Source organism: Alternaria dauci, chromosome 7 (genome assembly GCF_042100115.1).
Source record: "Alternaria dauci strain A2016 chromosome 7, whole genome shotgun sequence".
NCBI classification, from domain to species: domain Eukaryota; kingdom Fungi; phylum Ascomycota; class Dothideomycetes; order Pleosporales; family Pleosporaceae; genus Alternaria; species Alternaria dauci.
The window spans coordinates 2,266,649-2,284,351 of NC_091278.1; the positions used below are offsets into that span (position 1 = coordinate 2,266,649).

The 17,703-nt window shown below is 52.9% G+C and overlaps 4 protein-coding genes across 4 annotated transcripts; 3 read left to right on the forward strand and 1 right to left on the reverse strand.

Moving 5' to 3' along the window:
• Nucleotides 1–484: 484 nt before the first annotated feature.
• On the forward strand, nt 485–6,739 carry ACET3X_007864 (uncharacterized protein; the record flags this gene model as incomplete). Its single annotated transcript, XM_069454057.1, has 1 exon — nt 485–6,739. One exon carries the CDS (start codon nt 485–487, stop codon nt 6,737–6,739), a length of 6,255 nt encoding a protein of 2,084 aa, XP_069305027.1.
• Nucleotides 6,740–7,928: 1,189 nt separating this feature from the next.
• ACET3X_007865 (uncharacterized protein) lies at nt 7,929–8,807 on the forward strand (the record flags this gene model as incomplete). Its single annotated transcript, XM_069454058.1, has 3 exons — nt 7,929–7,952; nt 8,011–8,706; nt 8,772–8,807. The coding sequence occupies 3 exons, from the start codon at nt 7,929–7,931 to the stop codon at nt 8,805–8,807; spliced, it is 756 nt and encodes a 251-aa protein (XP_069305028.1).
• A 254-nt stretch (nt 8,808–9,061) lies between these two features.
• On the reverse strand, nt 9,062–11,053 carry ACET3X_007866 (uncharacterized protein). Its single transcript, XM_069454059.1, has 3 exons — nt 10,775–11,053; nt 10,542–10,715; nt 9,062–10,490 (listed from the first exon to the last, which is right to left on the reverse strand). The coding sequence occupies exons 1-3, from the start codon at nt 10,948–10,950 to the stop codon at nt 9,317–9,319; spliced, it is 1,524 nt and encodes a 507-aa protein (XP_069305029.1). The 5' UTR covers nt 10,951–11,053; the 3' UTR covers nt 9,062–9,316.
• Nucleotides 11,054–11,759: 706 nt separating this feature from the next.
• Nucleotides 11,760–16,584, forward strand: ACET3X_007867 (uncharacterized protein; the record flags this gene model as incomplete). The annotated part of the gene is made up of 6 exons (XM_069454060.1): nt 11,760–12,039; nt 12,112–12,177; nt 12,233–12,746; nt 12,806–13,080; nt 13,137–13,203; nt 13,259–16,584. 6 exons carry the CDS (start codon nt 11,760–11,762, stop codon nt 14,163–14,165), a joined length of 2,109 nt encoding a protein of 702 aa, XP_069305030.1. The 3' UTR covers nt 14,166–16,584.
• Nucleotides 16,585–17,703: the final 1,119 nt, after the last annotated feature.

Genomic DNA, 17,703 nt, shown 5'->3' on the forward strand with positions numbered 1-17,703 from the left:
ATGTGATTGATATCTTGGAAGCACTCGGACACGTGATCCGTCATGCATGCGGACGAAGTTATCCAATGACTGGGGGCCATAACAACATGGTCGGACGATGTCGAATGCCGAAATGCGATCGATGTTGGTGGGAACATCCACAATACGCTCAGTTTAGTCGACTGAAGCACCGAAAGGTAACTGATCTCAGGCGCCGACACCACGTCGCCACACGGCTTGGCTCCATCTCATAAAGGAAGACTCGATAAGGTAGGACAGCTTCGGAAGTATCATATCCTGCCGCTTATCACACATCGAGTCGTAAGCATCGGGGTTACTTGAAGCTCTTTGTGAGAAGGTCAGTCACTTCTCCACTTTGCCAATCATGAAGCTTACATAGAAGGTGCAGGCTCATACTACACGGTATCTGAACACCATCTACTTTTCCTTCACCAACCCCGTTCGTTGTGCATCTCCTACCGGCACATAGAGAAGCTAGAACAAGATGACACAGCCCAAGGTGCAGAGAACGATTTTCCTTTTGGGCGATGCGACAGACTCCTGGGTTGACGGGCTTGATCAGGTGTACACGCAGGCTGCGTCTACACCATGGATGAAAGAATTTCTGCAGAGAATGACAAGCGTTGTCATCGCTGAAGCCAGGTCAGCTGCTCTTGATCGACCATTGCAAGATGGACTGGGTTATTTTTCCAGTCTTCGTGAGCTTGGAGACAGGTATCGCCACATGCCGGACCAACTGGGCGTTGTACAGGCCATACTTCTTCACACCGTGAGAGCAACTACTATCTTGCAATGGGTCAAACAGGAGCCGGAACTGATTGGGCCCAATGCTTCGACCGAGTGGGTCGGTCTTTCAGGAGGGCTACTGAGTGTTTCGGCCCTCGCCATCGCCCATGATTTCGAATCGCTATACGACGCAAGCCTGGAGGTAGCCAGACTTGTCCTGCGTGTCGCCAAACTCGCCTCTGTAAAGTCTAGGGCGATGGAGGAGGAGCCTGGTACGTGGGGCTGGGCCGTGATCGGAGTCTCGCCAGAGGCTCTGCGCGAGGCTCTGGAACAGTTCCAGCGCACAAACGCGATTATACCGAGAAAAGCCAAGGTAGGCGTTATCGGTGACGGCTGGAGTACTGTGATCGGTCCCCCTTCGTTATTGAAGGCGTTTCTCGCCCAATCTGCCACAGTGAGAGATGCTGCGAAGAACCCTTTGACCATTCAAGCGGGTCAGCACGCTCTCAATACGACCACGGCGGACCTCGAATACATGGTTGGACACAATTCAAGCTTCCTCGACAGACGGATCGCCTGCCCAAAGCACAGGCTTTGGGGTATGGACAAGCCAAGTGCACAATACGCCAACTGGAGGGAGATGGTCAGCGAGATCTGCACGCAGGTGCTCAGTCGGCCTCTCGACATCCGGCATGTGTTTGGTCAAGTCGAATCGGCGCTCGATAACGTCAACGAAGTGAGGGTGCTACAACCGGGTGCAAGCAGCCACGTAGCTTACCTGGCCAAGGTTTTGGGCAGGCCAGGAAGGTCTGTATTGACAGAGGACCAGAAGACGCTCGTTGCAGCAGACGACGATACGTGGTTGAAACCAGGACGCATTGCCATTGTGGGCATGGCGGGGCGAGGCCCTGGGAGCGACAATGTTGACGAGTTCTGGAAGCTCATCATGGACAAACGCGACCTGTGCTCTGAAGTCCCCAAGGAGCGGTTCGACATTGATGAGTACTACTGCGCAGCGCACGAACGCGGGGACCAGCGATGCAAGATGAAGGTCCGGCACGGGTGCTTCATGGACCAGCCCGGCCATTTCGACGCGCGCTTCTTCCACATCTCGCCGCGGGAGGCGCTGCTGATGGACCCCAACCACCGTCAGTTTCTGATGAGCACATACGAGGCGCTGGAGTCTGCAGGCTACTCAGACGGCCAGACGCGGGTGGTCGACCCGCAGCGCATCGGGGCCTTCTTCGGCCAGGCGACGGACGACTGGCACAAGCAGACCCATCCGTCGCTCGGCTGCGACGCGTACACGCTGCAGGGAATCCAGCGCGCGTTCGGTCCGGGACGTGTTGCATTCGAATTCAAATGGGAGGGGCCTACCTATGCCCTCGATTCGGCGTGCGCTGGCACGACGTCGTCGATCCACCTGGCGTGCCTGAGTCTGTTGGAGCGGGACATCGACATGGCGGTGGCGGGGGCTGCGAACATTTTGAGCTGGCCCCACTCTTTCACGTGCCTCGACGACGCCGGCATCCTCTCGCCCACGGGCAACTGCAAGACGTTCCGCAGCGACGCCGATGGCTACTGCCGCGGCGACTTTGTAGGCGCCGTCGTGCTCAAGCGCCTCGAGGATGCCGTCGCCCACAATGACCGTATCCTGGCCGTCGTCGCCGGCTCGGGCCGCAACCACTCGGGCAATGCCTCGTCCATCACTACCTCGGACGCGGGCGCCCAGGAGCGTCTGTTCCGCAAGGTGCTGTCCCGGGCGAACCTGACGCCGGACCACATCGACTATGTCGAGATGCACGGCACCGGCACGCAGACGGGCGACCCGGCTGAGGTCACGGCCATCGCCAACACGTTCCGTCACCGCCGCCGTGCAAATGGGCCTCTCCCCGTCGGCGGCGTCAAAGCCAACTTCGGTCACAGCGAGGCTGCTGCGGGCATGGCAGAGCTGCTCAAATGCATCAAGATGTTCCAGACCAACACCATCCCGCCCCAGGCAGGCATGCCACATGACCTGAACCCCAAATTTCCTCCACTGGCCGACATCAACATCACCATCCCTTCCGAACCCGCCCCATTCGACAAGTCGGGTACCAGGCGTGTCCTTCTCAACAACTTCGACGCCGCGGGTGGCAATGCGTGTCTGCTGTTGGAGGACTTTGCTCCGGCTGCTGCTCGACTCGACGACCCACGCCCTAGCCATGTCATCACTACTTCTGCGCGAACAAAAGCTGCCTATGCTCAGAATAAGAGCAATCTCATCGCCTGGCTTCGTGCCAACCCGCAAGCCAGGATCCAAGACATTGCCTACACTACAACAGCAAGGAGAATGCACCACCCCTTCCGCTTTGCATGCAGTGCTGCATCGACTTATCATCTCTTGAAACAGCTCGAGGCCGACGAGACGCCTTCCTCCGCCGCGCCTCCGGCCCCGCCTGTCGTCTTTGTCTTTACTGGACAGGGGTCACACTACGCAGGCATGGGTGCTGAGCTTTACAGAACGAGTCCCGTCTTCCGTGAGACAATCGACCTGTGTGTCCAACTTTGCAAGGCCAACGACTTCCCCGCCTTCGTTGACATCATCAGTCAACCAGCGGTCCATGTCACAACCAAGACCACTGTGCAAATCCAACTCGCTGTTGTAGCTCTGGAGTTGGCTCTTACCGCATTTTGGCGTTCCATTGGAATCGAGCCTGCCGTGGTCATAGGCCACAGCCTCGGCGAGTATGCTGCTCTGCATGCGGCTGGTGTACTGTCGCTGGCTGACACCCTGTATCTTGTCGGGGCTCGTGCCCTGCTGCTTCTTGAGCGTTGCGAGGCCAATTCATGCTCTATGCTTTCTGTGTCCACATCGGTATCGACTGTGCGTCAGCACCTCGCTCAGCGTCCGTCCTCTTCTTGTAATTTGGCGTGCATCAACAGTCCCGGTGCTACGGTGGTTAGTGGCATGGCCGAAGACCTGGCCCAATTCCAAGCCGACATTACATCTCACGATGCAAAGATCCGGGCAACGCCATTATCTGTCTCTTTTGCATTCCATTCTTTCCAGGTCGAACCCATTCTCACAGATTACATGTCCATTGCCCGAGGAGTCACGTTCTCACCACCTAAGATTCCCGTGGCTTCCACTCTTCTTGGCTCTGTTGTGGATCAACCGGGCGTGTTTGATCAAGAATACCTCGCTCAACAGACGCGTCAACCAGTCGATTTTGTGGGAGCCATGAATGCGATAGCCGCCAAATTCAAGGATCCAGTTTGGATAGAGCTTGGGCCTGCACCTGTTTGCATGTCTTTTGTACGCTCGACACTTGCACCGACTCCTAACAAAACGGTGTCTAGTATCGATGCACGTACTGCAAACTGGACCTCTATCTCCAAAGCACTGTCTTCCGTCTACACTGCTGGCGTCAGTGTTGACTGGTTGGCGCTTCACCATCCTTTCGAGAAGAGCCTTGGTCTGTTGGATCTTCCGGCTTATGCATGGGATACAAAGAACTACTGGGTCACATATTCGGACAGAGGAAATGTGCCCGAGCCAGTGGTTCAGGCAATCCAACAGGAACCTCCTCTCTCAACTTGTGCCCAGTACCTCGTCAAGAAGTCTTCATCGCCTACAACAGAGGTCACTTTTAAGGCTTCAATCTCTGATCCGGCTTTCTTGGCATTGATCGATAACCACAAGATGCAACAAATTGGGCTTTGTTCAGGCAGCGTCTTGTGCGATGCCGCCTTGACTGTGGCTAAATATGCCTTAGAGTACAGCGGTCGGAAGGATGTTCAAACGCGCAGTTTAACTCTCCATGATCCAGAGCTCCTAGCTCCCATTACGCGAGATCTGGTTGGAATCAACGGAGAGCTTCACACTACTGCCACCTTGAAAGTTCCTTCCGCGAACATTGTCCAAGTGCGTTTCAAGGCTATATCGGCGACATCGTCTATTGACCTGGGTACAATGACGGTGAAGGTGCGCGACCCTGAGCAACTGCAGGCCGAGTGGAATCGTGTGTCCTACTTTATCAAAAACAGCATGGAAGCAAGGATCACGGACTCTGTCGCGGGTTCAGGCCATCGACTACAGCCCGAAGTACTATACGCGCTCTTCGCTAAGAATGTCGAGTTTGGCACTCCTTTCAAGCGAATCCAAGAAGGCTACATAGCACGTGATTATCAAGAAGCTGCCGCAAGGATAGTCCTCGAACCCAACCCTGCCGGGTCCCAATTTACATTCTCTCCGTACTGGGGCGAGGCTCTGGCCCACTTGGCTGGCTTCCTGGTGAATGGAAACCCCAACAGTCACCCTTCGAAGACCTTCATAGTCATGGGCTTTGGCAGTGTTGAGCAGACGGTCGACTTTGTACCGGGTAAAGAGTACGTGACTTACGCTCGCATTTCACGGTGGGAAGCTAGTACCGCTTTCTGTGACGCTTACGTGTTTGACCGTGAATCATCCAAGCTGGTGATGCAATGCTCCGATCTGCGGTATCAAGAGCTCCCCCGAGCTGTCTGGAAAGGTATCCTGGAAGGAAATCATGCGGGGTCCTCGCATAAGGCTTCTTCAAAAGCTACAAGTGGCGTGCCGGCGAAGAAGGTTGCTGAGAAAGCCGCTCAGAAACATGTAGAGCACGTGGCCCATCAAGTAAGCGTACCGCAGCCTGCAGCGGCAGTCCCTGAAACAAATGTCCTGGACATTATCCTGGAAAGTATCGTCAAAGCGACAGGGACGGATCGATCGGAGTTTACGCCTGACACTATCATTGCTGACCTCGGTGTTGATTCTATCATGGCTATCGAGGTTGTCTCAGCTGTACGAAATAAGACAGGCCTCGACCTACCAGCTTCGTTCGTCTTCGAATATCCCACCATTGGTGACCTCCTGCTGGAATTTGGGGGCTCGCCAGACACACCAGGGGATTCTGAGGCTCCAGAAACACAGTCCAGTTCCACCTCCGCGAGGAGCGCAGATGTTACTGTTGACAGAGCTATCCCGGACATAGATTCCGACTCCGCGTTCGATTCCTCTTCGTCCAAATCTGGCGTTCTGGTAGAAAAGCCCTTTGCTACTCCTGTCTCCAAGGTCGATAAGCATGAGCAACAGGCGCCCGAGCCTGTGGATGATGGGTCCCCGCTCCCCAGTTGCAGGATAACGCTGCTCCAAGGCCGGCCGGGCCCGAACAAGACTCCCTTCTACATGATGGCCGACGGAACAGGATCCATCGCAACTTACATCCACCTTCCCATTTTCAAAGGTGGCAGGCCCATCTATGGAGTAGACTCGCCTTTCCTCCGCTGCGCGAGCAGGTTGACACCCGAGATCGGCATCGAAGGGGTGGCCAAGTTGGTCGTCCAGGCGCTTTTGAAGCACCACCCCAAAGGCAACTTCATCATCGGCGGTTTCTCGGCTGGTAGCACGGTCGCCTACGAAGTCGCAAGGCAGCTTCCCGGAGCGGGTCGCAAGGTAGACGGCCTACTGGTCATCGACCTGTGCTGCCCGCGTCCGGACAGCGGCTACCTTGACGAGAGAACTGTCAATCGCGAGACGGATGTCGGCATCAGCATCTTTGGGAAAGCCGCGGCTGTGGATGGTCTGTGGACTTCCACGGGTCCCACGCGCGACCACCTACGCGCATACTTGTTCGCGATGCGCAACTATCACCCCCCGCCCATGGCGGCGCACGAGCAGCCCGGCGCGGCCGCCGTCATCTGGGCCGAGAAAGGCATGGTGAACAGAGTCAAAGACGACCCGGACGCCATGAAGATGCTCGTCGATAATGGCATCCCCGTCAAGGCTTACCCTGGCTTCATGGAGGATCCCAAGAATGGTCCTTTCGCTTGCTTTATCCCCGATAAGACGGAGGCGGATTTGGGGCCTAATGGATGGGACAAATACGTCGGAGATATCATGTGTCTTCACATGGATTCCGATCATTTGGACATGCCAATGCCAGGCCATGTGCACTTGCTTCACGAACAGATGACGAAGGTCTTGGCCCATTTTGAGGCATCGAAATGATTTGGCCGCGGGATTGTGTATAGTGAATGAAGTCGATATTCTCTGCTTGTAAAGTACAGGTACCTGTGCAGCCCAAATCGTTATTCTCTTATATATTCTATGGTCCGTCATTAGATAGACCGTTAACAACTCAGAAGTGATTTTGTTTCTCAATACAACTATTTACGCTACGAAAGCCGTTTGAATGACATGACACACCAGAAAGAAGTACCATAACGGGCCACAAGAGAAAGGCAATTCAGTTCCTATTCTGTATGAAACTATGCATAGCCATTGAAACACCATACCAATGAACAGATAGCTTTCAGTAAAACTACGTGATGTCTTTCTGTCCCCGGAGCACAGTGTACAGTGGATACTTCCTTGTCCTGCCCTCGTGGGCGGTATTGCAAACGGTCCAAGCTGAAGAACGACGTCTGAAAGCGTGCGACCATCATAGCAGTTTTTGACGGTACCTCAGTTCTCTCATGTGCGGTACGTCTCTTGATGAGAGCCTTTTGCCTATAGAAACATATGGGTTTCGGAAGTTGTGAGTGGCTTAGTGGTTATGGGTCATCGCCAAACTATGGTTGAGAGAATGGCAACCACGGTACGGCTTCGCGACTACGGCCACACAGCGAATGTGTGAGTCAAAAGGGGAGGATATAATGACGGTACCTCATTCGCCGGCCTTGACCCAAACGTTGCTTGCACGGTCAACAAGCACATCGCGCACACTGGCAAAACACGACGAGAGCGAGCGTCGGCAAATTGCGCCATTCAGAGGGCCGATGGGCACACGACGGTGATCTTCCCAAACAGGCAAGTCACCAATGCCGAGCTAAAACATCGACCACCGAGGTTACGCCCATCGCCTCGAGCAGTATCGGCGTTCGTATGACAAACTCATTTTCATGCGGTTCCGAATTTGTCTGCATAGAGAGATGGCTGATTATTCGCCCTGTTTCCCCGACCGAGACAAATGCAGCAGCAAGCCGACAAAGCCTGAACTGCCTAACTGTTCGCTGGAGCTTCAGTGGAACCTCAGTCGCGATGCATCAAGAGTATGCTTGACCATCCACTCGCCACTTAAGAAACGCTTCAAGTAGCTTTGTTCATCGCGTAGTTTGGTGACTATACAATTCTTGAGCAATTTGCAACATCGATCACTCCTGAACCATTTCCACCTTTACTACTATCTGCAAGCACCATGGTGGAATTTGACAAGGAGTTTGTAAGATACAATCTAATATAGCTTCTACTATGGAACAATTTCATTAACACAGCCACAGCTCGAGAAATACTTTGCCAACCTCAAAGTCCTAAACGAGAAACTGCACCGCCACATCCTATCCCTGCCGTCCTCCAAATTCCACGGCAAACCCCGCGACCTCATCGCCGAGATAGCACAATGGGCCGACACCAACAAAATGGACATGCTCTTCCACACGCTGAAGATTGAGAAAACCCACGAGATCCTTGCCGCGACGGAGCCCAAGCCAAAAATCATCATTGAATACGGCACGTACGTCGGTAACTCTGCCCTCGCCTGGGGCGCCTCGCTCCTGGAGCTGCATGGCCCGGACGCTCCAGACACGCATGTCTACGGCTTCGAACTCGACCCCGAAAAGGCCGTCATCGCACGTGATGCGATCAAGCTAGCCGGGCTAGAGGGTCTTGTCACGGTTATTACCGCACCGGGGGCCGAGGCTCTAGAGCGACTTGTCGCTGAGGGCAAGATTCGCAAGGGCCAGGTTGATGTCGTCTTACTGGACCACTGGAAGGATGCTTACTTGCCGGATCTAGTGACCTGCGAGCAGCTTGGTGTTTTCCACAAGGGAACTATCATCTTCGCGGACAATACGGATTACCCCGGTGCTCCGGATTACTTGGAGTATGTTAAGAAGGGGGGGAATGGCGAGCCGGGGAGCGTGAGATACGAGACCGAGACTATCGTTGAACCGCGCATTACGGGAGAACATGAGTCTGTATGTATTACGTTTCCTTACCTTGGTCTTTCGCCTCTTGAATTCGGCTGACACGTTCTGAACAGCAAGCTTTGGAGGTGACGAGGGTGGTGTCGGTATGAGATGGTTTGAGTCGGACAAGGCAGTGCATGTAGCTTCCAAAGCGTCATCTAGGAGCCATGTAGACTTGCGATAGTGAAATCATATCCCACGTCTTTGGTCAACCTTTATCCCACTGGTGTGTACATACCTGTCAGTGCTCAGCCCTGGGATAAGTCTAACAATAGTTTGCTGTTCAAAACATTTCCACAGTAGCGAACTGTTGCAAGGCCCAGAATGATAATCTTGGTAAGTAGGTGAGACAAAACAAAGTCGCTGGCAATCTCAGCCCTGTGACCACTTCAAATTACAAAGTTAAAGACAGAACATAAATTACAACTTGTTGAATCTTGGTGGAAATGCCTGAAACCCTCTGGTTCGCGCCCGTCTTCGTTCCATTACCGATGCCCAGATCCTTATAAAGACTGCACCTGACTCCAATTGGTTTCCCGATCCGCTCCAAAAGTCATTTTATACCATACTCCAAATTTTGCTGTCTCGAGCTTGCGACTGTGTGACAATAGACTTTCACTCAGAATTTTATCTGGAAACGGGGGTTTGTGCGCAATCTTTCGCCGTAGAACCAGAACAGTGGAGGAATACCGCAACCAGCGACAGCGATGAAACCGAGCAAACTATTGCCCCACCCGTAGCCCAATGCGTCGTACATATGGAGTGCGAAAAGCGGGAATGTAGCAGCGAAGATAGAGCGGGAGACTGTGATTGCTCCCATGGCTGACGCGGCATAGATGGTGAAGGTGTCGATCATATAGTTGGCGATGGAGGATAGCACCATGGTGAATCCGAAACCTACGAACACGGTTCCTAGCATGGGAAGCGCCCAATGAAGGTGGTTTTCTGCTGTCCAGCCATAGATGAAGAGTCCAGCAGGGATGAACGGGGACGCGAATATGGTGAGAGGCAGACGATACTCCGGCTTTGGTCGCTCGGCGCCATACTTCTTGGTAAGACGCTGTATCAACTTGTCCGAGGTCATACCGTACGTCAACATCCCGGCCATAAAACCGATACCCGTGCCGATGTATGAAAGTCCTACCATGCCTTCATTGAAGTGATAGACGCCCTCAAAAAGGAAGGGAAAGGTCGTAAAGAAGAGGTAGATAAGGGCGTAAACGAATGCGTTGTATAGGCAGAACAAGCCGCAAACCGGAGACAGAAACAACAGCTTGCTTGGTCGCACGACAGCGCGAGCAAGAAGCTGCTGTGTTGTCAGACCTTGATCCAACTTCGAGCGGAGGTTTGGATTGCCGGTCGTCTTTCGAAGCCGTGCCGCCTTTCTCTTCAAAAGCACTGCCGGATTGCTCTCACGCAGGACAACTGCAGCGGCAAGCGATGCCGCGCCGCCGGAGATGGCTACCAGCCAGAAGAGCCAACGCCACCCTGCCGCTTGGGCGAGAAAGCCACCAACTACCGGCCCAACGACGGGACCGGCCACGAGTGGTAGATTCCACACCATGATACCAAGTCCACGCTTCTGTGGCGGTAATATATCGACGACAGATCCACCACCCACGGTCATTGGAGCCGAGCTAACAAGGCCAGCAAGGAATCGAAATCCGATCAACATGTCCATGTTTGTGGAGACCGCGCAGGCGACGGTAAATATGATAAAGCCGAGGTTGCCTAAGTGGTAGATGGTAACGCGTCCAAACACGTCGGCGAGCGGAACAAGGAGAAGTGGGCCACTGTTCGTGGTCAGTCAACATACACTAAACCCCAAAGTATCAAGGACTTACGCAACGTATCCCAAGAGGAAAACCGAGACCACAAATGTCGCCTTTGTCTCATCATGGTCTTTGAATTTTTCCTGGACCTGAGGTACGCCAGGAGCGAATATAGACGACGCTAGCGGACTGAAAAAGGTAATAAGTGCTAAAGTACCGACGTTCATCCACTTCTTCTTGTTGGACCTACGTACACAGTGTCATCAGAATGCACGCTAGTAATACCAATAAAGCGCTTGACTTACCAGTTCTGGGGATTCTCGGGATCGTTGGGTCCATCCCAGTCGACGATGTCTGCATCTTTCTCTTTCGGCGTCGGTTCAACTAACGGGTTGGTTCCAGGCTGCGCTTTCTCAACATCGCGTGCGTCGGTGCTGGCAGGGGTTGATCCGTCGACCTCTGAGCTAGATCGCAGAGACATGATGAAGGGTTTGCGATTCTGCCAACCGTATTTCGAAGCAGAGTTGTGCTTGCAGCTTTTCGAGGCACTGGATGGCTGAGGGCAGGTAAATACGAATAAGAAAAAGAAAAGGGTAGCTCTCTGGGTGATTCAACAGCAAATTGCCAGTACATTTGCTGATTAATTCAGCTTGATATTCGTAGCTGACAAACTTAGGTACCTTTCGGGGCGGCCCTCCCTTTCGGCGTTTGCCCACTTACGGCGTTTTTCCATTTACGGTTTAGCGGCATTGTGCCCGCGAAACGAGCACAGTGATCATCGTTCCTCCCATACATGGGATCTTAAGCTCTATTTTCATTGGTTTTGTACATTCGGTGCGCATGATTTTATGGGTACCTAGAGAGGAGATTGCAGCTCGGCTTGCACTGACATGATAGGTACCCAAAAAGCAACACGCCGCAAACTATCGTCGGCGTGGTATGGGGACCAGGTTGGGCCACCACTACACGGGTTCATGCAGCGCCAGAATTTTGGGCTTCCGCCGGTAAGAGGCATGAGCCTTCCCTAACAATCTTTGTCTCGCCGGGAAATCCTCCAAGCGGCGGCGTCTTGGTGCAACACCTTGGAAAGGCTACAAATGGAATGTCGGAGGGATAGCAATTAATCCATAAGAATGTAATGCAGTAGACACAATCCTAGTTGCACAGTCGGAGTCTATTTAACTAATAATCGCACATCATACCTAGACAATTTCCCTGTCTGACATCGGATCCAGAGTCTTAAACTAAGTGACGTCCTGTTTCTTCTGAAGCGCATTGAGAAGAGCAAAGATGGCGGCACGATCCCTCCCTGCGACATCATGGGAGCGTGGTGTAGCCGAACCAATCGAGGGTGCGGCTGCCTGGGCTGATCCCTCCAACTTCACGTTCGACAACAAGACTTCACACTACACCGTGCTGGAACCGGGTGAAAGCCCTACGAGTGACACTGCCAACGTCTTCGGTGTTAGTAGCCTTCGCACCTGGCCTGGCCTTTTCAATGGCACTGCTGCTGATCACGCGCCTGGCTGGTGGAAACCGGCCGTCAAGGTGGACGTGCTCATCTGTGGTGGTAAGTTGATATCCACAAGAGATCATGAATATTGAAAACTGTGCACAGGCAGAGACTAATTGGTCTCTACAGCGGGTCCGTTTGGTTTGGCATTGGGAATCGGCCTAGCAAGACAGGGAATTTCGTTTCGTATCGTCGGTGAGTAAATTGATATGGCACTTCCACGAGGACGCTCATTAGGGTGCAATCACAGACAAGTCTTCTGGTCCATGCCATACTGGCCGAGCTGATGCAGTGCATCCTCGAGCTTTAGAACTGCTGGACGCATGGGGGCTAGCTGACGAGATCGCGAACGAGGGACCTTTGCTGAATAAGTTCACCATACATCGTGACGGTGTAACGATGGTGAACACGTGGACAAATCCATCAGAGACCACTAAGTACAAGGGTCAGCATGTCGCAACTCAGTCCCAGATTGAGAGGATTTACATAAGAGATCTACTTCGCCATCAGACACTGGTAGAGCGAAAGACCACCTTGAGTAGTTTCGAAGTCGACAATTCCGCTTCTATCATAACCGCTCGACTGGCGAGGGAGGGGGGAGAAGAGGAGACAGTTGAAGCCAAGTATCTCATCGGCTCTGACGGTGCGTCCAGCCGCGTACGTGAGATGATTGGAGTTCCGTTCGACGGGATTGCGACGGATTGCTTCTTTGCCATCTTGGATTGCGAATTCGTTACCGATTATCCACACATACTCGGCACTGGGTAAGCAAATGCATTCGCCCGAATTCTGCTACCACGATCGGATGCTGACTCGTGGACAGCTGGGTAATCGCAGAAGACCACGGTTGTGCCATCTTTGTCCCTCGCGAACAAGGTCACACGAGAGTCTATGTACAGCTCACAGGAAGGCTCCAGGAAAGCGTCGTAGCTGCACACCGGCGCAACAAGGAAAGACGTAACGAGTCGTCTGTGGGTGAAACCCAGGTTCATGAGCACGGATTAACGCCCGATGATGCCCTAGAGCATCTGAAGAAGATCATGGGCTCCTGGAAGATCGATTTTGCCGGTCCTTTGAGCTGGTTTGCCATCTGGAGAGGTTAGTCTGCCGACTCAGACACATGGCCATAGTCGTTTCTAACGGTGATACCGCAGTGAATGAGCGTGTGGCTCGTACATTCTCGACACCAGACCAACGTATTCATCTAGGAGGAGACGCAGCGTAAGTTATCCACGACTCTGCTTCTCACTCTCCGCTGGGCTAACCTGGACAATAGCCATGTACACTCCACCATGGGAGCCTTCGGCTATAATTCTACTGTCTACGATGCAACCAATCTTGCCTGGAAACTTGGTCTCTGTATCAAGGGTGTTGCCGATCCCGCCAGGCTTCTCGCCACCTACGATACCGAGAGACGCCTCTCAGCCAATAGTGTAATCCGTTACACTGGTGCAATGTTGCGATTCATCTGTCGTCGGGAAGATCCTCTCCCCGTGCTACGGGGTCTTGGTGAAGAGCCGGAGAAGCACAATGTCATCCTAGCCAGTCCGTCGGCCAACACGAGGGAAGCAGGAGCCTGGCTTGGGTCGTTTTTCCACAGTACACCTCCGCTGCTGATGTCAGGCCTTGGGATGCCCTTGACAAACACATTTCTCAGCCCGGTAGCCACAGTTGCTAGCGGTGACACCAGACCTGTGAAGGTCAGCAATGGAGTTCGAGCGCCAAACCCCAGGATCGCACTCGGAAAAGATGATGCCTCGTATCTTTACGACGCACTAAAGAATTGTGGCGGTCGTTTCCACTTGATATTATTCGTATCAGACCTGCAAGGCCCTGTGCGCCAGAAGCTTGCCCACTTTTCTTCTGAGGGCCTGCAACCTGGTGGCTTTTTCCAACGCTATGGTGGGCACGCGCGGTTCAACGTGGTTCTGGTGACAAAACTTCTGCCACATGAGGCGGATGTTTTGATGGACGGCGACGATCTGAAATTGCTACGCGATGCTGCAAGCGTAGTCTATGACGACCGTGCACCCGACGAGGACGCGCACTACTCCTATGCCGTAAACCATGCCAGGGGCGCTATTGTAGTCGTCAGACCCGATCTTTTCGTGGGCACGAGTGCGTGGCCCGAAGACATTAACGCACTGGAGGAGTATTTCGGCACCTTCCTGATAGCAGCTTAGCATCACATGCAACCTGCTTCGATATCGTTGGGCGGCATGACCAAGCCTCTGTGAGGCCCTCAAGGTTCACATAGTACACCGAAGCTTTCGTGAGATGCGCTAGTACTTGTTATACATCTTAGCCTCTGGCTGCATCTCGAGCGAAACATATGTAGTTGAAAGGTTAATAGTGTACATTCTTGACCAAAATGCTAGCTCTTCTACAGTATCAACCAGGCCGTGGTCTACATTTGAGCTCACATTATCATCGCTTTTCCAAAAGCTGCTTCGAGATGCACCTATTCCCCCGGGGGTAACATGGATAGTGAAGAATCTACTATGTTTCGGAATCAAAACTAACATTTGTAGACAGGGAAATGGCCGCAAAAGGACACAGAAGGTGCTAAAAGTATTCAGACACCGTAAAGCGCAGTGTATCATCCCAAGATCCCCGACACTAGGTTGAATGTACAGGGCACCTTACATACAACAAAGTCAGACTTGCTCACTCTATCCTTACACCCTCTGTGAAGTAGATTTTCAATCACACTGCGTACGATACGGAGTGTTGCACCGCTAGGAATCGGAAGATCGAGGCCGGGACAGCAAAGTCTTGGCGCGCGCAACTAGATTTGCCATAGCAGTCTCACGTGTCTGAACAGCTTGAAGTGCAAGATTCGGATCGACGATGGGCGACAAGTCTCCAAAGCACTCCGCATTATCCTTGATCTCTGCGTTAGTTTTGACAGAGGCCAGGCGCCGAAACAGGGGCTTCGCTCGAGCGAGCATGGCCTCCATGAGATTGACGAACAATAGCGGTCGTGTTTCAGACGTCATGGCCAACGGGAAGGAGCCCAGGATGAGTTTCGGAAGGTAGAAGCAGGACTGGGTGGCTGTACTGTCGCTTTTGTGAGAAAGGCAGGCGAGAAGGTAGCGGAAGGCTGTGTCGTGCATTTCCAAAAAGCGCAGGTATGTGGAAAGTATCAGGAGGTATGAAGCCTCATCTAGGAGAACGTATTTGGATGGTGAACGTCCTTCTAAGTCCCTAGCGGCTTCCAGCGGTGGTAACTTAGAATACATGCCATTGAGCACGTCGATGAGGGACTCGCTCAGATGGAAGGTACGATCAGGGTCGTGCGACGCGCCGGGGCGTTGGATGATCCCGCCATTGTTTTCTTCTTGTATACTTTCCGACGCGACACGAGGTATGGTCTGCAGATGCTTCGTGAACTCCAGGAACAGTGGCGTGATTTTGTTTGTCCAGAATGCCAGGTCAACAGACTGGTCGTTTTGCTCATTCCTTTCACCGTCCCGAGACGGAAAGTTGGTAATAACCATAGAGCCATCCCCCCGAGTTGAACCAGACAAGGTTGTGGGTAACAAGGATCCCTCTGAATCGTCTCTGCCAAGTGAGGTGCTCGTCGAAACACTGGAAGACGTGGTCCCGATGGTTTCGGAGGAGAGATTGATGGATGATGTCCCTGACGTCGACAGACCAAGATGGTTCACTGAACCGTGTGCGAAGGACTGGAAGCGTATCTCGTTACTGCGACAAAGAGGTGTTGGATATGAAGCAGACGCAGAAAATTCGATGTCTGCCCCAGAGTCTGTGTGAAAACCATTTGAGGTGAGGTGAGATGGGTCCATGGGAAAATTCCAGTCAAAATCGACACCTGTCCAGTCGTTGATTTGATCTTCTGTAAGATCAAATGTATTGGAGAGCGGAGATTGAGGCTGCATATTTTGACGTTGTGGTCGGCTGCGTGGGCTGAATGTGCAGTCCGAGTTCGATCTTTTGCAACGATTGCATTTGCGACCGTTTCTTACAACGCATTTAAGCTTGGCCTGATGACACCGATTGCATGCGCGGCGGGTCTGTACTTCGGAAGGATTGACGTGGATCATTATATTCGAGCCTGAGTGTGTTGACGATAACGACCTTGCAGTTTCAATGATATCCCTTTCTGGAGACTTGTTCGTCACGTGGCCAGATGCGCTCTAGCTCTGATGAGTTCCGACGGGGTGTAAGTCTCAAGACTTCTCTGTCACTGCGCGCACGCGCGGTAGATTTGTAATTTGACAAGGACCGTATTGAAGGTGCGTCGTAGGACTAGCGGGTTGAAGCTGAAGGCCGACCACAGTACTCGTATTCAAGCGCGCACGAATGGTAACGGGCCGCAGTGGGCGGATGAATGATTGGTGTATGCGCAGCAGGTAGCAGGTAGAATTTGGACGGGTGCAGCAGTGAGTGGAGGGGAGAGTGGAACGCAGGAAGAGAGCCATGCAGCTGTGCCTCAACCACGCAGGAATCCAATGTCTCTACACTGATCCCGGAAGGCGGCTACGTAGGGCTAGAATACCTGCCTGTTGCTGCATTGTGAGGCACAGGCCAAGCCTGAAGCCTGACCCAGTTTCGCACGTAGGTGGTGCCATCACAACAATAAGTACTTGCAAACACACAGCGGTATCGCTTTCGCGGCGGCCCGTTGCTCTTGTCATCGTCTGCCAGATCCACTTCAGCTACCGGCTAAAGACACGCCGCAAGTGCGGAACTTATTCCTCGATGGGCGCTGACTATCCGGCCCCTACGCAGTCGACATCAGCGGGCGTAATGTAACAACAATCAACTAATTCCATCGCTGTGCTGACAGTACCAATGTTCTCGATGATTCTCCATTCTTCTCCCCAATTTTCGCTGGGCTAGTCTACTTTGGGTTACTGGCCAGCTACTAGCGGTGACTCAGCCGGAGCGGATCCACCAAAGCCATACAATTAACCGTTCCCTAGAGCTCAAACCTACCTAGGTAATGCTTATCGAAATATAGTAGGCCTCTACTTGGACTGAAAAGGCGACTTTACACTCTTGTGCTGACAGTATCAGGGTCGTGGGGGTCACTGAGCGGCTCAACGGCATGTGATCGAGTGGGGAAGCCAAGTAATTGCCAAAATCTCGTACGCGGTCGTTCCCGGACCCATCTTTGCTGAACCCGGCAGAGAGTTACGACAACCTGCATGCTTACATAGTTGCTCTATCTTCGCGCCCACATGTGGGATGTGCAGAGCGCGTATAGCTTAGGCCTCGGCGATCTCCCGGTAGAAGGAAAACCTAAGCATTTGAACGTGGTGCCGATAGATCGATGGTTGGTCCACGATAGCACAGCCCCCGACAGGGGTCGACCGGAAACCTCCCCTGGGGCTGAATTGATGAAACAATCCGCCCCAAGTGTAATTATACTCAGACCGAATTTGTTGTTTCCGCCTATCAGTCCCCTCGTCCACTTCGCTTCATAAAGGCCAAGACTTTTGGCGCAAAGTACGATGGCGTCTTCAAGCCGCCCGTCTGGAGATAACCGGGTCTTGGGTCTAAGAGTGAACCCCGTTTGTCGTACTTTCGACTTCATTATCCTGTTTAACTTGGCAATCAACCGTTCCCCAAAGCACAACCAATAATTCCTATCATACAATGCCCCCACAGACTTAAAGGCAGCTCTACACACTAATAGACTTGACTTGACACAAATAAAGAGACTCAAGACGAATACTAGTGGTCATCCACCCT

Coding starts and splice junctions, on each gene's coding strand:
- ACET3X_007866 (XM_069454059.1), bottom strand. CDS start 10,950: ATGTCTCTGCGATCTAGCTCAGAGGTCGACGGATCAACCCCTGCCAGC. Junction 10,716..10,774: donor CCCGAGAATCCCCAGAACTG/GTAAGTCAAGCG, acceptor CTGTGTACGTAG/GTCCAACAAGAAGAAGTGGA. Junction 10,491..10,541: donor TTCCTCTTGGGATACGTTGC/GTAAGTCCTTGA, acceptor GACCACGAACAG/TGGCCCACTTCTCCTTGTTC.